Source organism: Eretmochelys imbricata, chromosome 4 (genome assembly GCF_965152235.1).
Source record: "Eretmochelys imbricata isolate rEreImb1 chromosome 4, rEreImb1.hap1, whole genome shotgun sequence".
NCBI classification, from domain to species: Eukaryota; Metazoa; Chordata; order Testudines; family Cheloniidae; genus Eretmochelys; species Eretmochelys imbricata.
Genome location: NC_135575.1, coordinates 131090223 through 131112233, shown reverse-complemented (window position 1 = coordinate 131112233; position 22011 = coordinate 131090223). Strand labels below are relative to the sequence as shown.

At 47.4% G+C, this 22011-nt stretch overlaps 1 protein-coding gene across 1 annotated transcript in view; it reads right to left on the bottom strand.

The window, feature by feature from the left end:
- Window positions 1-9927: 9927 nt before the first annotated feature.
- The window catches only part of ATOH8 (atonal bHLH transcription factor 8), a 67530-nt gene continuing 55446 nt past the window's right edge, over window positions 9928-22011 (bottom strand). The window contains exon 3 of the mRNA XM_077816184.1: window positions 9928-10077. Coding sequence (XP_077672310.1) covers window positions 9928-10077 — 150 coding nt within the window. The remainder of the gene's footprint in view (window positions 10078-22011) is intronic.

The window sequence follows — 22011 nt, the reverse complement described above, 5'->3', positions numbered from 1 at the left end:
AAGAAAGACAGTTGGTTGAATTTTTACACACTAGGCTAAATGGTTGAACTTCGCCTTTGGGCTGGCTTCATGACTGAATGGAAAAATCCATGTGTGTTATACCCCGTGTTCAGCCTCCTCAGTGGGTTGGCCTCTGTTAATGGAGCTCTATGGCATAAGTTTCAAAGCATGTTCTATGAGATAATGGAGCGACTTCTTGCTTACCCAGCAGGCTGGACAGATGCCAAGGGGTTGCTTTTGGAATTGTAGGGTGGGCCATTAAGGATGGGGGTTTAACTCGTGCCATGGTTTGAAATGGTGCCTTAGTTCATTTGTCTACAATACTTCTCATCGCCAGAGTTTTAGATTAATTTAATTAGCGAATTAATGCTGGGAGGAGGCTGGGGAGATTACCTGCCCCTTAGTATCTATCTACATGGTAACGCAAATAACTTTTGGCTCAGAAAGAGCTAATCTGGGGTCTCGGGTCTGCATTTGGACTGGAAAAGGCACCTCCTTAAAACATCTCAGCTGATCTCCGCACACGGTGGGCCCTCATGCTGTCCTTGATCCACCAGAGTCTAGGGCACTGCTGGGACAACAGTGCACTCTGCCTTATGATAGCTGTGGATCTCAGGTTCGTCGCAAGCCAACCCCATGTGGGCAGGCTGAAAAGTGGGGGAAGAAAGTGGAAAATTAGAGTGTGGAGGGGGAGGTTCATCCCCCTGGAAGATGTTAATACACCAACTGCCTTCTCCTGCATGGAGGATGGTTTTAAAGCATTTCAGAGCAAAGGGATAGGCTGGGGTTTAAAGGCCTGTGTCTGGCTAGCATAGTGGCTAGGGGTCCATGTGGCCCTGCTTCTTTCAGGGAGGCTAGCTCCACTGGCAGTGCATAGTGCCTGCTGCAGATGGTCCCTGGGCTGGGATACAAAAGGCAAGGCAAAGGCTCCTTGCATTCTCCCCTCCTTCTTTGCACACCTGTGCATGGCCAAGAGTTCAGGCCAAAGAAAATAAGTTGGTCCCCTGTGCATCTGGCAGTGGGGTATTTGGCCAGCTAAGCTAACTGAGTTCTGTTAGACAGCATTAAACAAGCAACTAACCCAACAAACTTCGCCCCCCTTCCCCTTGTTTTTGTCTCCCACCAGACACAGATGGAAACATGTAGTGTATAAAAAATATTCCAGAAGCATTGTAATCTCCAACACCCCTTCCTTATCAGGGTATTCCCTCCTGGGCTCTCTGACCTGTGCCCATTCACAGCCTGATCTGCCCAGCCAGCGCCCTCCAGAATCACCCTCCCTTTTGTCCCTGATACATGAGACCAGATATGCAGTGTGGGTGGATTTTGTAATGGTTTGGACCTGTTTCTATACAATGGGACAGCAACGGGCGTTCTTCCTTCCCTCGCTACCTCTTTCTCCTCTGATTAACTCTTCTTTTCCATCCTTCTCTCTCTACAGCTCTCCCTTTTGTTCCTGTTTCTCCTATTCCTATCTCCCACAAAGGTTCACTTTTCAGCTGCTGACTTACAGTTCACACAGTGTGATTATGAACTCCAAGACTGGATCTTGCAGCTGAATGTTCATACAGGCCATTTTCCAGGCATCCAGCAGCTTTAACAACCATTAGAGGAGTATAATTCCCCAAGCCACCTTGGGTCACTTGACATGCAGGTATTTCAGACACTGCACATGCCTACATTAAACATCTTGGTGCTTATAAACTGAGGATTTTCATGTCATGTAAAATAGGTGTTGAATCTTGTAAGGAACCAGGCTATGGTAGCACTTCATCAGAGTCTGCAAGTGAGGGCACTGGAGCAATTATGGCTCCATTTCCAGCTGGGCCTCATGACGACAGGGACTTGGAATAGTAGGAAAAGTCTGTTGCTCCACTAATGAGGCACGGGGTTTTTTTTTTTTTGGTTTCCTTTTCAGACTGGTTCCCTGTTAAGACATTGTGCTGAGCCAGAAGCTCTAATGCACCATGTACAGGGCTCTGTGCCCAAGGGGTCACTTTAAAAGAGTTTACCTCGTCAAGACACCCTTTTGGGGCCGATGGTCTCATGGCAGCCAGGAGCTGTGGGTTCTATTCCCAGGCCCATCACCCAACTTGCTGTATGACTTTCAGTGGGTCTCCCATGGCCTGATTTTCAGAGAAGCTTGCAAGGCGACACACAATCCCAGCAACTTCCATTGGCTTTGATGGAAATGGCACGTGGTCAGCAGTTCTGGAAATCAGGCCTTTAACCCTCTGGGCCTTGGTTTTCTCATTTCTAAAATGAGGATAGCGATACCTGCTGCACAGGGGTGTTATGAGACTGAATCCAGTCGTGTCTGTGGGGTGATTTGGGACTCTTGCACAGAAGGTCCTAGGGAAGGGCAAGGTATTAGCACCACTATTCACTTTTGCCAGTTTTCAGCAACATTCTTTTTAAGTGGAGTAAATGAGACCACCCACTGTTGGCGCCCCCTTGTGGCCAGGTGTGGCACAGCAGCTCTCTAGGTCGCTCTAGCACTTTGTGGTGGCTTCTCTTCCAGTGACTCATCCCTCCGGGAGGGTCACCATTAAGTCTACCCCTTCCAGGGTCACAGTTGTCCAAACTAAATGTCCCAAAATGTCTTTAACAAAAACAAAATCCTTCCATCTTCTCTGGAGCTATTCCTTAGCCTGTCTTTGGGGCTTAGCCTGCAGCCCCTCTACTGCGCTCAATAATCCTGGTGTTGGGCTCGTAGTCTTCACTACTTGGGACTGGATTCCTTTACTCTGGATTATGGCCCAGGGCCCTGTACTGAACAGCGAAGTCTGCTTCTTCCACTGTGCTGTGATTTTCTGAGGGCCACTTCCTACCCAGCCTCTTAAGTTCCTCTATGTGTTGCCCAGTCTCTACCCTGATTAATCAGGGTCTCTAGCAGGCTTGCCTGCCTAGACAACTTTCCAACCTCCTCTGAGTTTCCCAGTTGGCTCTCACTCCAGCTCTTTCCCGAGCTGGGCTTTGTCACCACTTAACCCTGGCTCTCCCCTTTACTGCAGCTGCTTTCTGCTCTTTATGGGGAATTGCCTGATATTCTGTGATTGGGCTGACTTACTCTCCAGCCCACGGGGCAAGCCACCTTGTTACAAGTCGATTTGGTGATTGTGAAAGTTGCCAGACTGACACTCTGGGGGCGTGTGGGACACACACATAAACATGCTTAAAACTGCCTTCACTAAACAAGGACAGTCCGCCAGAGAAGTAGATCTTGTCATGGAAAGGACCACTCAAGTGAATCATAGAATATCAGGGTTGGAAGGGACCTCAGGAGGTCATCTAGTCCAACCCCCTGCTCAAAGCAGGACCAATCCCCAACTTTTGCCCCAGATCCCAAATGGCCCCCTCAAGGATTGAACTCACAACCTTGGGTTTAGCAGGCCAATGCTCAAACCACTGAGCTATCCCTCCCCCCCCCAACTGGGAGCCCTGGGAGAACCTGCTTCAATAGAGGGGAAAACAAATACCAACTCACTGATCGCACACCCTTTGTCACCTACCATTCCACACTGTAACCAACACAGGGTCTCATCAAATAATCACAACCCAACTCCCTGCCCTGTCCCACACATACACTAACAAGTGGAAGAAAACTCTGGCACATTAAATCTTTTTAACCAGGAAGGCAATAGAAAATACCCAACCAGGTGCCACCCCTACACCCACCCGAGGGATTAGAACCCTGGGTATTTTTCTCCAATAGCCCACTGTAGCTGAAGAAAAGCTGGTTGCCGTAGCCAGTCTCTCATCCTCCATGTAGACTAGCTACTAGGGGGTAGTCTCTTATGCATACTCAAAGCCCATAGTTTACAGATAGACCACAGTAGGGCCGAGAAAGTGTCCAGGCTCATTCCCCATTCAAACCGTTGGGCTCTGTGTGGGACTGACCTTCAGTTGTTTTAAAGACTATGCAAATCTCTGGTTGGGAGACAGTGGCAGTCAGCCTGGAATGGCTTTTTATGTAAGACAGAGAGACATTAATAGTTCAAGACAGCTGCATGGATTAATACCTTGCAGGGTGGCTCTTTGTCTTAGTGCATGGAGAGGACTGGTATTTGGCACACTGTTTTGTTGCATATTTTGTGGTCTGGAAGAGGTCTTAACATCCCTTTGTAATGCAGTCATTCCATAGCAGATCTCATCAGTGGAACTGAGAGCTCATCTGCAGAACTGACTGAATACATGGTTTTGAAACCACATTATACTTTCTTGTGACATTGGTACCCGTGGCGCAGCAGCGTTGCACCTAAGAATTTATTTCAATCGCAGCTACTCAGACAAGGTAGGACTCACACACAGGGTTTGCTTCTAGGACCTGGGGTTTTAAGTAAAACAACAAATGTCATCAGACTCATTAAAAGAGCTGAGTGAAACTTTTTGGATTAATAGTGTTTTCACCGAAAAATGCAGTTTCTGTCAACTGAAAACTATTTGCGAATTTGACTCAATTAATTTCAGCTGAGGGAAAAGCTTTTCAGGGCCAGGTTCAGAAAAGTGTATGTGCATACATACATGGGTGTGTGTCCCCCTTTAAAACTGTTAGCCCAGTGGTTAGGGCATTTGCCTGGGGTGTGGGAGACCCAGGGCCAATGAGAAAGTGAGAACCATTCTATAGCTTGGTGATTCAGGCACTCACCCGGGAGGTAGGAGAGGTGGATTCAAATCTTCTTTCTGCCTGATTCAGAGACGGGATATTCTGTCATGACCAGGATGAGAGAGACCAGACCTAGTGGTCAGATCAGGAGTTAGGAGTCAGGCCGAGTCAGGTACTAGGGAATCAGAGTCCAAGACGGGCCAGAGGGTGAGCCAAGAGGAAAGCACAAGGAGGCAGGTAGGGTCAGATTACTGGGAGATCGGGATCATGCACCAGATGACAGACAGCAATCAAATAGCGAAGTTGAGGACAAACCAGGGTTGGAAGCCAGAGTCTAGGGTCTATTGCAAGCCGGGTCTGAAGAAGAAACAGGCAGGTGGTCTATGTTATTGCTCAGGCAGTTCCCCTTCATGGCTTTCTGGTTTAAGAACTGGTATTGGCTCAGTTCCTAGTGGGCAGTACTTCCTGCCAAGCCCAGCCTCACAGAGTCCTCCTCTGGGAGCCCAGTCTAAGCCCCCTGTGGCAATGCAGAGGCATCCGCAGCACAGAGCCCCTCAAGTTCCAGCCCTGCAGGTTATAACATCATCCCCCCATCAGGCTCCCCTACAGGGTGGTGCTGGCCCAGGTTTGTTTGGGGTGTGGACATGGGAGTCAGGCTCCCAAGTGCGTTCTTTGGGGCCCTAGCCTTCTCAATCCACCAGATAGTACAGGTGGCTGCGCTTCCATCAGGAATTGAGGATGGCACGGACTTCATATTCCTTGTGACCCTGGATTTTGATTTGTAGAGGTGACAGTGTGGTTCAGTTAGGGTGACCAGACAGCAAATGTGAAAAATTGGGACAGGGGGTGGGAAGTAATAGGAGCCTATATAAGAAAAAGACCCAAAAGTTGGGACTGTTCCTATAAAATCGGGACATCTGGTCACCCTAGGTTCAGTCAGGGAAGGTGTTCTCAATATAGAGCTTCAGAAGGGAGACATGGAAAACTGGGTTTATTTTGAGGAACTTGGGAAGCTGGAGTTCGAAGGTAACCGGGTTAATTAGTTGGGAGATTGAGAAGGATTCCGGGAACTGGTGGTCCAATTTGTGGGAGAGTCGCCTTGTCTGGAGTTGTTTGGCAATGAGCCACACATTCTGGTCTACTGTAAATACTGGAGCGTCTTGTTGCTGACGGTCCATGTGCCTCTTGTAGGCCTTCCTTGACTCTTCTAGGTGGTTCTTGAGTTCTTCCCGAAGATGGAGCTGTTGAACGCAGTCAGTTGCAGCAGGGTTTGGGGAGGCTACTAGTAATGCCAGGTGGAAAAGGGGAGGGAACCTGTATTTAGCAAAGAAGGGGCTCCGACCTGTGGAGGCATGGCCAGCTGTCAAGGTTCCTCCCCCACTCTGAACTCTAGGGTACAGATGTGGGGACCTGCATGAAAAACCTCCTAAGCTTATCTTTACCAGCTTAGGTCAAAACTTCCCCAAGGTACAAAGTATTCCACCCGTGGTCCTTGGAATGGCCGCTACCACCACCAAACTAATACTGGTTACTGGGGAAGAGCTGTTTGGACGCGTCTTTCCCCCCAAAATACTTCCCAAAACCCTGCACCCCACTTCCTGGACAAGGTTTGGTAAAAAGCCTCCCCAATTTGCCTAGGTGACTACAGACCCAGACCCTTGGATCTTAAGAACAATGAACAATCCTCCCAACACTTGCACCCCCCCCTTTCCTGGGAAATGTTGGATAAAAAGCCTCACCAATTTGCATAGGTGACCACAGACCCAAACCCTTGAATCTGAGAACAATGAAAAAGCATTCAGTTTCTTACAAGAAGACTTTTAATAAAAAATAGAAGTAAATAGAAATAAAGAAATCCCCCCTGTAAAATCAGGATGGTAGATATCTTACAGGGTAATTAGATTAAAAAACATAGAGAACCCCTCTAGGCAAAACCTTAAGTTACAAAAAAGATACACAGACAGAAATAGTTATTCTATTCAGCACAATTCTTTTCTCAGCCATTTAAAGAAATCATAATCTAACACATACCTAGCTAGATTACTTACTAAAAGTTCTAAGACTCCATTCCTGTTCTGTCCCTGGCAAAAGCAGCATACAGACAGACACAGACCCTCTGTTTCTCTCCCTCCTCCCAGCTTTTGAAAGTATCTTGTCTCCTCATTGGTCATTTTGGTCAGGTGCCAGCGAGGTTACCTTTAGCTTCTTAACCCTTTACAGGTGAGAGGAGCTTTTCCCTGGCCAGGAGGGATTTCAAAGGGGTTTATCCTTCCCTTTATATTTATGACACCAGCATTGTTGTAAGAAAACTCTGCATATGGCAGAAGTGTGGACCAGTTATCCTGATGATCATTTAGAAAGTACTAAGTATTCTTCCAGTACTTGGTTCACCTGTTCAGTTTGTCCGTACATTTGGGGGTGGTATGTGGTGGAGGTGGACATGGAGAGGGCCAATAGCCTGAACATTTTGTGCCAGAAGTGAGAGGTGAACTGTGGGCCTTGGTTGGAAACTGCAGTCTGAGAGTCTGTGGCGCTAGACTACTTTGTGCAGTAGGAGTTGGGCAGTAGCCTCAGCAGAGGGCAGTTGGTTGCAGGGGATGAAGTGGGCCATTTTGGTCAGGTGGTCCATACCATTAAGACTGTGGTGTGGCCAGACACTGGAAATTCCACAATAAAGACTAGGCTGATGATGGACCAAGGCCTAGGTGTAGACTACAGGGGTACTAAGGTGCCAAGGGGTCTGGTTCAGTGTTTCTTGTTACACGCACAGCACTCACAGAAGTCCACGTTTGCTTGGACCTTGGCGGGAGGTCTTCCAGCAGCCAAAGTGACTCACCATCGGAGTGTCATGGCACAGCTGTAGCACCTCCAAGTGGGTGTCCTGGGCAAGTGAGTCTTCTTGCAAGGCAGACCAGATGAGGGACAGCTGAATTGTGGCATTGGCAAAGTTACCAGGCTTGAGGAGATAAGGGGGCTCAGAAGTCAGTTATTTTCTTCCCAGATAGTATTCCCCCTTCAATGATAGAGCATTGTCTTTCCCATTTCACTTTCCCAGGCAGTAAGTAATTGTAAACTTGAACCAAGAAAAGAATAAGGCCCACCTTAACTGCCTCTGATTCAACATTCAGACCTTGCGGAGGTAGTTGAGATTCTTATGTTCAGTGAAGACCTGTACTGGGTGCTGAGCTCCCTCAAGGTGGTGACACCATTCTTCAAATGCAGTTTTTATGGCGAGCAGCTCTTTGCCCAGTATGTTATCATTTGTCTCAGCCAGGGTAAGTGTGAGAGTAGAATACAGACGTTTCTGAAGGGTGTAGAACTGATTGGTGTCCGCGTACCTGCAAGAATACCTCCCCTAGGGCCGCACTGGGTGTATCTGTTTCCACTATAAATGGATCAGTGGGGTCAGCGTGTGCCAGGATTGGGGCCATAGTGAAGACAGCCTTTAGCTGGTGAAATGCAAGCTGAACAGAGGAGGGAAGTCAAGGGAGTTATTAATTGGGATAAGTTAGTGATGAATCTTCTATAAAAATTCACAAAGCCCAGGAAGCGCTGAAGTTCCCGAAGGGTCCAGGGTGTTCTAAAGTTGCAAATGGCTTCCACCATCTACGGATCCATCTGGATTCCCTCTGGGGAGATGATGAACCACAAAAATTCAATGGTGGCCTGGTCAAAGGTGTACTTTTCCAGTATGGTGCATAACCTATGCTTCTGTAGTCTCCCGGGGACAGACCTGACATGGTGGTAGTGCTGAACTTTGTTATCTGAAAATACCAGGATATCATCAAGGTAGAGTATCATGTACTGGTACAGGATATCCCTGAGCGCATTGGTTAAGCCAAACAGTATCACAAGTATTCAAAGTGCCCATACGGGGTATGAAAAGCAGTCTTCCATTCGTCCCCATGCCTTATGCACACTTGATTGTATGTCCCCCAATGATCTAGCTTCGTGAAGATCCTGGCAGTCATCAGGCAGTCCAGCAATTCCAGAATGAGGGGATGGGGTACTGGTTATGAATAGTCACTTGGTTCAATGCATGATAGTCTACACAGAGGCATAGTGATCTGTCCTCCTTCACAAAGAGGACTGGTGCCCTCTGCTGAAGAAGTAGATCCCTGAATGAAGCCCTTGGCAAGGCTTTTATCAGCTCTGGTTCAGACATAGAGTATATCCATCTGTAGGGCCCCTTTGCTCTGGGCTATTGGTCTATTGGGAAAACGTAGTCTCTGTGAGGGTACAGTGAGTCTTCATTTTTCTTTTTGAACATATCCAGGTAGTCGTGGTACTTGTCAGGGAGGCCGAGGTTCTGGCCTGGAGCTGGCCGGGGAGGCTGAGGTTCTGTCTGGCTAGCCCATGCCATCTGGGGTTCTGCTTCTGAAGATCTCCTCCCATCCTGGGGCCCTTGGGATGGATCACTTGGGGGTTGGTTGCTTTGTTGGAGGCACACTTTGTGACAGTATTCAGAGGAGAAGCTCTTCTGCCACCAGGAAATACACAGGTCATGCCACTCTGACCAAGGAATGCCAAGAATTATCGGGAAGAATGGGGAGTAGATCACATCAAAGCATACTGTTTCTCTGTGCCCTTCCATTATGGCCTGTAAAGGGATGGTCTCTTGAGTCACTGATCCTGACAATAGGGGCAACGCATCAATAGTCTCCACAAGGTCCAGTGCGGGTTTTGACTGGAGGGGGCTCTGGAGGGTTTGGGTGCCTCAGCATCTATAAAGTTGGTAGCAGCCCCAGAGTCTATCTCTGCTAGTTGTGGGGGGGCGGTTCTGCGGCCCCTGCCTCAAGACTTGCACCTGCAGTAGTAACTGGAAATCGGGGGATGCACTGTGGTTTCCAGGTTGGGTTCTACTTGAGGGCAAGGGGTGGTTTCAAAGCATGGAGCTCTGGTAGTGCCCTGGCTGTACCCCACCTCTGGGTCTGGGCTGGTCTGTTTCCCAAGTTCTTCTGATCTGGGAAAGAGGCAAGGATATGTCCTGGTCCCCCACAGTAAAAACAGAGGTTCAGCTGTCATTGATGTTTTTTCTCCTCTGGGGTCAGACATCGGCAACCCAGGTTGACCTGCATGGGTTCCGGACTCAGCTCTACAAGGCCTTGGTGTAGAGGGTAGGCCTGGGGGTGTCAGGTCACCCCTCCTTTCTGCCTTCTGTTCATGCAGCTGAGAGTCAACGCATTGGGTGAGGTCAATAAAGGCGCTAGGTGGGTAGGGTTTTCAGCACGAGTTAGTTAATCTTTTAGCTCGTTATTGAGCCCTCACCAGAACTGGTAAAGTTGAATTGCCTCATTCCATTCAACATCAGCCACGGGCCGTCAGAAATGGGTGGCATAGGAGGTGGCTGGCCCTTGCCCCTGGTGAAGCTTCCAGAGGGCAGCTTCTGCAGAGTGGATGTGATGCGGGTCATTGAAGATGATGACAAAGTCTTGCAGGAAGGCGTCCAGGTCAGAGAGCACGGGGCGGTTCTGCTCCAACAGTGGGGAGGCCCAACTGAGCACTTCGCTAAAGAGCAGGTTGACTGCTGCATAGTCTGCTCTATGGGGTATACTTGAGGGCAGAGCAGGAAGAGCAGCCTGTATTGGTGCTGGAAATCCCGGAATTTTCAACAATTCCTGTCGAACCGTTCAGGCAGCGGCAACACGGGGGCAAGGTCTGGTGATGCATGGTCTGTTCAGGCACGTAGTGTCACTGTTTCTCTCTGTAAGTGGGAGAGCTGCTCCTTGGCAGTGAGCTGCGCCATCTAAGCTTGCGACTGGGCTGGTTGCTCGCATGCTTTGAGAGCACATTGCAGAGCATGAGTCTGTAGTGCGAGGTTCTCTGCCTGCAGATGGGTGACCCGGACCCTTAGGCAGCTATGTTTGGAAGGTGGCCCCATCTGTGGAGGGGTGGTTGGATATGGGGAGGGGTGTGAAAATGGTCTGAGCAAACTGTTACGAGCAGGATGAGGGTGGTCAGAGCAGGAGCTGGGACTTGGGAGTGAGGCCACGTCAGGTACCCGGAAGTGAGAATCCAAGCTGGGTCAGAGGACAAACTGAGAGTCAGGCATCTGGAGGCAGGCAGGGTCAGGTTGCCAAGAGACCAGGGTCATGCAGCAGGTTACAAACAGCAATCGAATAGCGAAGTTATGGACAAACCAGGGTCGGAAGCCGGAGCCTAGGGCCTATTGCAAGCAGGGTCTGGAGAAGAGACAGGCAGGCAGTCTGTGTTGTTGGTCAGACAGCTCCCCATCATGCCTTAAGTACTGGTATCGGCCAGTCCGGGGGCTGTGAGGAGCCGCCACTCAGGTCCTGATGAGTGGTATTTCCTACCGAGCCTCATAGAGTGCTCCTGTGGAAGTCAAGCCTAAGCCTCCCATGGACATGAGGAGGCATCAGCAGCCCCAAAAGTCCCAGGTTCCAGCCCTGCAGCGTATAACATATTCCTAGTTTCCAAGGCCAGAAGGCACCATATGATCATCTGGTCTGATCTACTGCATAATGCACGCCATAGAACTCCTCCCACCCCCCAAATTCCTAGACCAGATCTTTTAAAAAAAACCATCCAGTCTTGATTTAAAAATTGTCAGTGATGAAGAATCTACTGCAACCCATGGTAAATTATTCCAGTTCTTAAATACCCTCACTTTTAAATATTTACGCCTTATTTCTGGTCTGAATTTGTCTAGCTTCAACTTCCAGCCGTCGGATCGTGTTATATCTTTTTCTGCTAGATTAAAGAGCCCATTTTACATATGTGTTCCCTGTGTAGACACTTATAGACTGTAATCATGGCACCTCTTAAAATTTCTCTTTATTAACCTAGATAAATTGAGCTCTTTGAGTTTATCCCTATAAGGCGTTTTCTCATCCTTTAATAATTGCCACTGCTCTTCTCTGAACCCTCTCCAATTTATCACCATCCTTCTTGAATTGTGGACACCAGAACTGGACACAGGATTCCAGCAGTAGTCCCACTAGTGCTGAAACAGAGGTAGAATAACCTCTACACTCCCACTCGACATTCCTCTGTTTATGCATTCCAGGATCGTATTAGCCCTTTTGATCACAACATCACTTTGGGAGCTCATGTCCCCCATGACCCCTAAATCTCTATCATTCTCTGCTTCCCGACATAGGGTGCCCACACTGTGTAAGTATGACCAGCATTCTTTGTTCCTAGATGTTTACATTTATCCATATTAAAACATACATTGTTTGCTTGCACCCAGTTTACAAAGCAATCCTGATTGCTCTGAATTAATGACCTGTCCTCTTTATTATTTACCACTCCCCCAAATTTTTGTTTCATCTGCAAAATTTATCAGTGATGTTTTTGCTTTCTTTAAGAAAAGGAGTACTTGTGGCACCTTAGAGACTAACCAATTTATTTGAGCAAGAGCTTTCGTGAGCTACAGCTCACTTCATCAGATGCATCCTGTGGCAAATACAGAACATGTTTTTATATACACAAACCATGAAAATGGGTGTTGATCACTGCAAAAGGTTTACTCTCCCCCCACCCCACTCTCCTGCTGGTAATAGCTTATCTAAAGTGATCACTCTGCTTACAATGTGTATGATAATCAAGGTGGGCCATTTCCAGCACAAATCCAGGTTTTCTCCCCCCGCCCACACACACAAACCCACTCTCCTGTTGGTAATAGCTTATCTAAAGTGATCACTCTCCTTACAATGTGTTTGATAATCAAGGTGGGCCATTTCCAGCACAAATCCAGGGTTTAACAAGAACGTCTGAGGAACGGGGTGGGGGGGGGTGTCTGGACCAGGCTGAGGTTGATGGTGGGATGGAAATTGTTGAAATCATGGTGGAATTCCTCAAGGGCTTCTTTTCCATGGGTCCAGATGATGAAGATGTCATCAATATAGCGCAAGTAGAGTAGGGGTGTTAGGGGACGAGAGCTGAGGAAGCGTTGTTCTAAGTCAGCCATAAAAACGTTGGCATATTGTGGGGCTATGCAGGTACCCATAGCAGTGCCACTGATTTGAAGGTATACATTGTTCCCAAATGTAAAATAGTTATGGGTAAGGACAGTCTCTACGTAAAAGAATAAATGGACACAAATCAGATGTCAAGAATTATAACATTCATAAACCAGGCGGAGAACACTTCCATCTCTCTGGTCACGCGATTACAGACATGAAAGTTGCGATATTACAACAGAAAAACTTCAAATCCAGACTCCAGCGAGAGACTGTTGAATTGGAATTCATTTGCAAATTGGATACAATTAACTTAGGCTTGAATAGAGACTGGGAGTGGCTAAGTCATTATGCAAGGTAACCTATTTCCCCTTGTTTTTTCCTACCCCCCCCCCGTTCCTCAGACGTTCTTGTTAAACCCTGGATTTGTGCTGGAAATGGCCCACCTTGATTATCATACACATTGTAAGGAGAGTGATCACTTTAGATAAGCTATTACCAACAGGAGAGTGGGTTTGTGTGTGTGGGGGGAGAAAACCTGGATTTGTGCTGGAAATGGCCCACCTTGATTATCATACACATTGTAAGGAGAGTGATCAATTTACATAAGCTATTACCAGCAGGAGAGTGGGGTGGGGGGAGAGAAAATCTTTTGTAGTGATCAATACCCATTTTCATGGTTTGTGTGTATAAAAACATGTTCTGTATTTTCCACGTTATGCATCCGATGAAGTGAGCTGTAGCTCACGAAAGCTCATGCTCAAATAAATTGGTTAGTCTCTAAGGTGCCACAAGTACTCCTTTTCTTTTTGCGAATACAGACTAACACGGCTGTTACTCTGAAAACTTTCTTTAAGGTGATTGATAAAAATGTTAAATAGCATAGGGCCAAGAACCAATTCTTGCAGGACCCCACTGGAAACACACCCACTCAACAGTGGTTCGCTGTTTACAGTTACATTTTGATACCTATCAGTTAGCCAGTTTTTAATCCATGTAATATGAAGCCACATCTCTTACCTCCCAGGCGAATGCCTTAATCTCTTGGCTATAGAGTCATTCTTATACTCTCTCTCTTTGTCCCAATGAATATTTAAATGATTATACAAAGTGGATCAGCTTCAACAGGAGAGACTGTGAGCAACTCATCCCAGAACAGCCTAGTAGTCAGAGCACTCACCTGGGGGGGTGGGAAGGAAGAGGAAGATCTGAGCTCATGTCACTGCTCCAGAGTGGGGTTTTAAACCTGGATCTCCCACATACCAGGCAAGCGCCTTAACCCTGGCTGAAGGGCGATCCAGACGCATACACATTTATGCCCTTAATTTTCCGAAACTCACCAGACTTTTCCATTTTGCTGACAAATTCCAAACTTTTCCGGAACTGAACTGAATATTTTTACTGATTTTTCCTTTGGCTGGTTAAACCGAAAAATCAGTTATTTGCCCAGCTCGACTCAAGATAAAATCACCCTGGAGTGGATAACACTGTATATGGGTTTGGTTTAAATATGGTTTTAAAAGTTTGTACGTCAGTGTAATGAGTCATTGGTACATACAGAGAGAGACCATGGGCATCAGTGGTGACTGGGCTTGGGATGTTCAGCAATGGCCTTCTCCATTAGGGATAAAAGAGCCCCTCTTGAATGGCGCGTAGCTTAGCAGGCTATTACAATCACTTGCCAGCTGTTAGGAGCCATGATCGTATGCACTAAGCCACTGTATTGATTAGTGCATTTTACACAAATCATAATACAAATCAAAAACATAATATCATGGACCCCAACGATCCCCTGTGCTATAGCTTATTATTAAATCACAGATGATCTAATTTGTCCTCTTCATTATGCACTGGCTCTTTCATGTACCTTGTACCTCCTTTCCAGCATCCACTTATTCTTCACACTGAATTAGTTGCTTCAGCCTAGATCATTACATTGGCATCTCCCCACCTTGCCCCTGAGCCTATAGTTTCAAATAAAGTTGCTCTCACTCAGCTGGAGGGACTTATCTGAAAGCAGCTCCCTTTGAAGAGTAGGAAATCTATAGGCCCCAGCCCTCTGCATGAAAAACAAATGGCAAGTGGAAATCTACGTCGTGTGGGACCAATGAGGCTGTTGAGAGGAGCTAAATGTGCTGTGAGCTCTACTCAACACGCCCAGTCCCTGTATGTCAGGAACAGGAATTCCTGACCAATTACTATTACGGTAATTACCTGCGATGACATGAAAACACTCAATTGTGCTGAGGTTGGGTTTTTTTCTCATGTGCATTAGGGAACAGGAGCCCAGGTTTGAAGAAAATAAGAACAAGCCTGAAGAGAGAGGATTTTACGTTCTTTACAATCATTACGGAGTTAAGCCTCTCACTCTCATTGAGAGACATAATGGTACTTGGAGGGGCCCCCAGCTATGGCAGCTGGGAGTGAAGCAGAACAGCCCCCTGACTGTGAGCTGCTGCAAAGGCATGTGTGGCCAGAGTGAGAGCAACTGCAGAAGAGAAGAGCAGCTTAGGGACCTGAGCTCCGCTTCTCTTCCAGAGCCAGCAATGGTGGCTTCCCCTCTGCCTCCTGGCTGGACTGTTGGAGACCCCTAAGAATGGCAGGAGCTGTGAGGATGGGTGTTCCATTCCATTCTATCACCCCTACTTCCCTTCCATGATCTCAACCAAGTCCCCAGTGCCTTATTACAACCCTTATTACAACCCCTCCTCAGCTCCCAGCAGCCCCTACTGTAGTGACCAGCAGTGGCTGCTGTGTGTTTTTAAAGAAGTGTGAGAATGGGATGGGTGCTGGGGAAAGGAATAGCTTAATTAGTCCCGTTCCAGCACCCCGAAGCCTGTAGGAGGTACCCCTGGTTCACCTTCCCCCATAAGGTCCCCAGCCTGGAAACTCCCGGTGCTTTCAGCCCTTCTATTTTCTTCCAATAAAGAAATGGAAAAATATACTTCTGTCACTCCCAGTCACAGTGTGCCAGCTGCCCAGGAGGTTTTATGGTCAAGGGACCACCACGTTCAACCTCTTTTCCAGGACCTTGACTGCTATGAAGTCTAGCAGGGAGGCTGCCAGACCTGCTTGTCTTTAAAAGCATAGAAATGGAATGGGAAAGAGCCCCGGCTGCTCTTGGAGATGTATGTACAGCTTGGTCACATGGTCACCTTCTATGTGGTGTAGCCTCAGTGGCCAAAGCCTCAGATGTGGGAGTGGCAGAAATAAAGTAGGTTTTTTTCCTTTCTAAAGAGGGGGAAGATGAAAGGGTCAGATTCCTTGGGGTGGGGATACGGGGTATCAGGGTACCTGAGGTTGGAACAAAGGGAATGGAGCAGCACTGAAGACCCTGATGCCCCACCTCAATCTTTCTCTAAAATGTGAGTCAGACCAGAACTGGAAGGAACTGGACACATGTTGTCAAGTATTAGGGGGTAGCTGTGTTAGTCTGTATCCACAAAACCAACAAGGAGTCTGATGGCACCTTAAAGACTAACAGATTTAGCTTATGCCCAAATAAATCTGTTAGTCTTTAAGGTGCCACCAGACTCCTTGTTGTTTTTGTGGACACATGTTGGAGGTTTGCTAAGGAAGCTTGTTGAAGACTCGTGACGAGGGGAGAGAGGACATCACAAAGAGTGGGGAATGCCCTCAAATGGTTCAGAGAAATGAAATTGTGTGCTTGGGACTGTGACTCAGGAGATTTGGGTTCTGTTCTGTTCCTGCCTCCCGCACAGCCTTCCTGAAAGATCTTGGCCAAGTCACTCATTCACCATCTGTATAATGGAGATAATACTTACCACCTCACAGGAGCAGTAGGGCTAAATTAATGAAGGTTTGTGAAGTGATCTGATACCCTGCTGAGAGGGGCCAATACAAGGTCCTGCATAGGCAGATGGCTTAGCTTGGGTTAATGAGTAAAATGTGTTACAGATTGGACAGGTGACTAAACAATTTCCATCTTGGTAAGAATAAGAACCTGTGGCAGAGGTAAACCCCAAAGGGTAGCTCTCAGCACCTCTGCCTGAAATGACTCACTCCTAGCAGTGGGCCTGAGCTGGAGATGAATTTTCCAAAATTTGGAGATATTTGGTTTGGGTCCATCTATACTGAAAACAGTGACTTACACCAGACTAGCTGGGTTCAGAGTGAAGAGAGATGGGAAAACATGTAACAGAAAGTGAGCTCTCCACTCCTTCCCTTGCATAACACTATCTCATAGCATAACCATTTGTTAACCCTTGTTAACTCATTGTTTTAGGCACAATGGCCCCAACAGCCTCATCGATGTACGCTGCTAGACGGAGGCTGATAATATGAGGTCACGCTTCTTGAGAAACAAGCCTTTTATTTCCTCCTCACCTCCACATGCTTCACAAATGCACCAGATAAAGAAAATTGGCCTTACGTTTGCAAGGGTTGGTTGGGAATATCTTGCATTGCTTTGTGTCTTTTAGTCATCATCTCCTTGACAGTTAAGGTCGGTATGTCACTAGGGATATTTTCAGGCACGTTGAGGCTGTCAAATGTAAAGTCTTAAATGCTAATAGTAATGGAGATTTGAATCTCTGCTACTTAAACACACTAGTTTCATGATGTCCTCAAAGAATAGGTTTTACAGCTATATCATGCGAAATAGATTTTATTTCAACTCCTTAGGGAGAGGAGGCAAAGGGGAAAGGAGGAATAATTCTGGTTGCATATCTCCTTATCTCTTCTAGCTCCATTGTCTAAATCATGTTTCTTCTCTTTGCCTCCTACTTATTATCTGTTCACATGTGTCCTTGATTTTATCAGCTGAGAATGTGCCTATGTGTAGTCTACGAGAGACTTTTTTGAACTGGCACCCTGGGGCCTGCTGCTGCTGTTGGCATTTTGGGGTGGAATGGGGGTGGGGGGGGAGAGGAGGAATGGGGGAGAAGAGAGGACTGGTGGGAGGGAGAATGAATCAGATCCAGAACTCAAAAATAAAACCACCTCATTTTTCGTCCTCCTGATTAACACACTGGTTTATTTGCGTGTAATGATGACAAATGATACCGGCATCTGATGCAGATTCAACATTGGTTTGTACCCTTCAATTAAAGCTCTGCATGGGACACAGTTAAAGGAATTATTTAAGTACTCTTGGAAGAAAAGTATTTGACAGGGATAAGCCAACAAGGAATTGGAAAAAGCATGGCCTTTTATTTCCTAACAATTTATTCTGAGTCATTAATGTGTGACTGCTTTGTTTACTACCTACCATGTTTCTAGATCATACATATTTTATTCTCATTGCCCTCTCTGTTTTACTGAATTACATGCTGGGCCTGATACAGCATTTGGTTACACCAGTGTAAATCGTGAGGAACTTCACTGAATTACATCAGTGTGAGATCACCAGTGGGCCCACTTTCATGCAGACGGCTGTGTGGCTATAGTGTTTCCAACTCTTGCCATTTTTGATGATTTTTCTAAAGCCCAAGCTGGTAGTCACTTGCTTATGTGAGAATCTCAGTGTTTATTGGTAAAGTAAATTTCTAACTTTCAAGGTTGTAGGGTAAAGCTTGAAAATATGATCAATATGTTCCTTTAAAGACGCAAAACCCACAAAGCCAATAAAAAACCCTCAATTTATTTTTTAAAAATCTAATGGTTTTTAATCCAATCTTATTTGAAGGACCTGACTTATGATTTTTGAATGCTAGGGGTTGACCCTATGGAATTCCAATGCTTAAATTATGCTAGGCTTGGAACACCTGTAAAAGTCAATGAGAGTTTTGGGCATGAAGTGGCTATAGCATCAGACTCTCTGTGCATTTGAGATGGGCCCAGATCTGATCCACTCTGGAATTTAGGTGTTTGTTTTAGATTTGAATCCCTAGAACTGGTTTTGATTCTGGGTGGTATCCTGTTTGAGTCCCTTGAAGCTCTGACAGCACTTCTTGCGTCTCCAAGTACAGTAACTCCTCACTTAACGTCCTCCCGCTTAACATTGTTTCAAAGTTACGTTGCTGCTCAATTCGGGAACATGCTCGTTTAAAGTTGTGCAACGCTCCCTTATAACGTCGTTTGGCTGCCTGCTCTGTACACTGCATGTAAGATTTTGTGGAAGAGCAGCGACTTTACAAGGGAGCATTGCACAAGTTCCTCTTCTCTGCTTCCTCCCCCTCCCTCCCAGCGCTTCCCCCACCACCAAACAGCTGTTTGGCGGCGCTTAGGACTTTCTGGGGGCGGGGAAGGAGCGGGGATGCAGCGTGCTCTGGAGATGAGGTGGAGTGGGGGTGGGAAGAGGTGGGCCTGGAGTGGAGCGGGGATGGGAAGAGGCAGGCCTGGAATACCCACAGCAAAGTCAGTGACTGTTCTTCTCCAGGTAAGCTGCCACTGCTGCTGCGAAGGTGCTTCCTAGCCAGGGATGAAAGTAACTTAAAGGACTTACCGGTACTTCGGAGTCCTTAGGAGGGGGAGGGGCCTCTACCAGAAGAGGCGTGGCCTCTACCGGAAGAGGCGGTGCCTTTACATCCCCAGGCCCTTTAAATCAAGATTTAAAGGGCCCAGGGCTGGGACTGTGGTAGCAGCAGCTGGGAGCCCCGGGCCCTTTAAATCACCCCCGAGCTACCAGCTGCAAAGGCGGCTGGGAGCCCCAGGGTTCGGGGGTGATTTAAAGGGCCCGGGGCTCCAGCTGCCACTACCGCAGCAGAGCCCCAGGCCCTTTAAATAACCATCGGAGCCCTGGGGGCTCCCGGCTGCCACTGCTACCCCGGGGCCCCGGGCTCTGGTGGAGCTTTAAAGAGCCTAAGGCTCCATTGCAGTAGGCCCCCGAGGGCTCCAGCAGCAGGGCTTGGGCGGCGATTTAAAGGGCCTGGGGCTCCAGGTGCCTTTAAATCATCCCTGGAGACTGCCGGAGCCCTGGGGTAGTAGCGGGGCTCTGGAGGCTATTTAAAGGGCCCAGGGCGGTAACGGCGGCTGAAGCCCCGGACTCTTTAAATCGTCCCCGGAGCCCTGCTGCTGCTCCGGCGGCTATTTAAAGGGCCTGAGTCGGTAGCTGCGGCCGGAGCACCGGGCCCTTTAAATCGCTGCCCGAGCCCCGCCACCACTTCCCCAGGGCTTTGGCAGCAGGGCTCTGGAGGCAATTTAAAGGGCCCGGGGCTCCAGCCACTGCTGGGAGCCCCAGGCCCTTTAAATTGCCACCTGGGGAAGCCGATCCGCTCTGGTACAGCGCACGGGCTCTTGCTGGTATGCCATACTGGGGCGTACCAGCTTACTTTCAACTCTGTTCCTAGCGTCCTTGCCTGCAACGGGCGGTGCCCGTGTGGGGTAAGCCAGGGGCACTTCCCAACCACAGTACAGTACTGTACAGTATATAATGCCTTTTGTCTGCCCCCACAAAATTTCCTTGGAACGTAACCCCCCTGCCCCCCGCCGCATTTACATGAAATCTTATGGGAAAATTGGATTCATTTAACATCGTTTCACTTAAAGTTGCATTTTTCAGGAATATAACTACAATGTTAAGTGAGGAGTTACTGTAATGACTCAGCTGGGCCTCAGACACCCAGTTATACCCCAAAGTATTCCCTATGAGCAAGTTCCCGGGAGCCTAGGTTGGCTCATCTCCGTAGATGGTCACAAGCAGCCATGCTTTAGCTTCAAATCAGCTATATGCACATTCACCAAAAGGCCTCCTCTGAGACAACCTAACAACTAAAATAAGATGAAGCTGATCGCTACTGGATACTTGTTAGCATGTGTAGCACCATTAGTGCAGGGCAGGGGTATGATGGATACTATCTTGGCTGACATTCGGGGGCTCTCCAGAGTTAAAAGGACGAGCTGCTACAGTTTGAGCTAAAGCCTCAAGGCTCTGTAGCTGGGGCTATAGAAGAATTCTTATCCTTTGTGGATCGGCACAGAGGGGGACATGTAACACACAATGACCGGATGGTTACAGTGGCTTCTAACAAGCTTCATCCATGTGCAGCGGAGCACAGAAAGCAGGCCAACGAAGTGGTGACCAGGGCACTGAAGGATGATTGTGGGATGACTGCTCACTGTGTTGGGTTGTAGGGTACCAGTGGTTCTCTCCTCCTTGGCACTGCATCAGTAGATATTGGCGTGATGGAGAACCACCTGCTGACCAACCTTGTTAGAGACCATTCCAATCCAAATAGTGCTGTGAGCCCCTGTGCCTTTCTGGATGCTCTGGTGTCTGAGGCACGGTAAAGGAACTAGTCAGTGAGCAATAAGCCATAGTTCTGTAGTGCAGAACTAACATTTGTAGTGAGTGGGCCCATGGCTTTGCACATCATAAAGTCTAGCTTCAACCCTGCAGAGCGTTTTGCACTTTTTTTAACCCAGCCTGCAAAGAGAAATGTATTTGCCAGTGGAGCTGTGCGAAGGCTGGAAATGCCATTTTCCAAAGGATGGTGAGAGGTTTAAATCTGGCTTCACTTTTAATCTGGGTGAAAACCAGAAATTTCAAAAGTCTCCACAAAAGAAAATTCTAGGGGGGAAAAAATTGCTTTTGGTTGGTTGAAATGGTTCGTTTTGGATTGGACTTTTTATTTTGTCCTATAAAATAATGTATAATTTACAATTTTTGAAAATGAAAAATCAAGTAATTTCAGAATGAATAACTGAAACTTTTTGTTCTAACAATGTCAAAATGGGACATTTTGACCCCCCCCCCCCCTTTTAAAAATGAAATTCTGGTGAGATTGACAAAGTGACCATGTTTCATTAAGTACGTTGATTTTGATGGACCCACGTAATCCAATGAAACATAGTTCCTCCAACCAGCTGTACATACCAGCATGTCTGTTTCTGCCATTCTTGTTAGTGATTCAATCAGCACATCTGTTAATATTCCTCCTTTCTCTCCTCAGTTTATGGATTTTATTTAAATGTTACAAATCTGCATGTGTTACCTTTTATCTATAAATGAAGATGGATTGCTGGATCAGGCTGGATTTGAATTCATTTCTCTGTTAAAAATTTGTAATGCTATTTAAAAGGCTGTGTGAAGTTCAAGCACGTTCTGGGCTATGGCATTAAGTGAGCTGCTCCTTTTGGTGAAATTATTTCCGTTGCATTAAATTAAGTAATTTAAGATGTGAAATAGTTTATGTAAGCCGGGTCTGAATGAATGCTTCCCTGACAGCTAGCTGGAAGAGGGAGAGTCTTGGGTGTGTTTATGTAAATATATTTTGCTTCTGCTCTGCTTACATATTCAGCAAAAAGTGATCAACTTTGGCTGGTGGTGGGCAGGGCTGTCCTAGCCATTTTGGTGCCCTATGTGGTGGGGGGTGGCCCCAGGCCTCCGTGGGGGGTATGTATGTGTGCGGCCCCAGGCCTCTGTGGGGCGGGGCAGGAGCAGGCTTGGGGGGTGGGAGGAATTGCCCCCCAGCACAAGCCAGTGGAGTGGAGCGGGTTGGGGCCAGGTCACTCCACTTCCTGTCACTCGGTGAGTGCAGGGCAGGCCCGACCCTGCACTCATGGGGCGGTGGGAAGTGG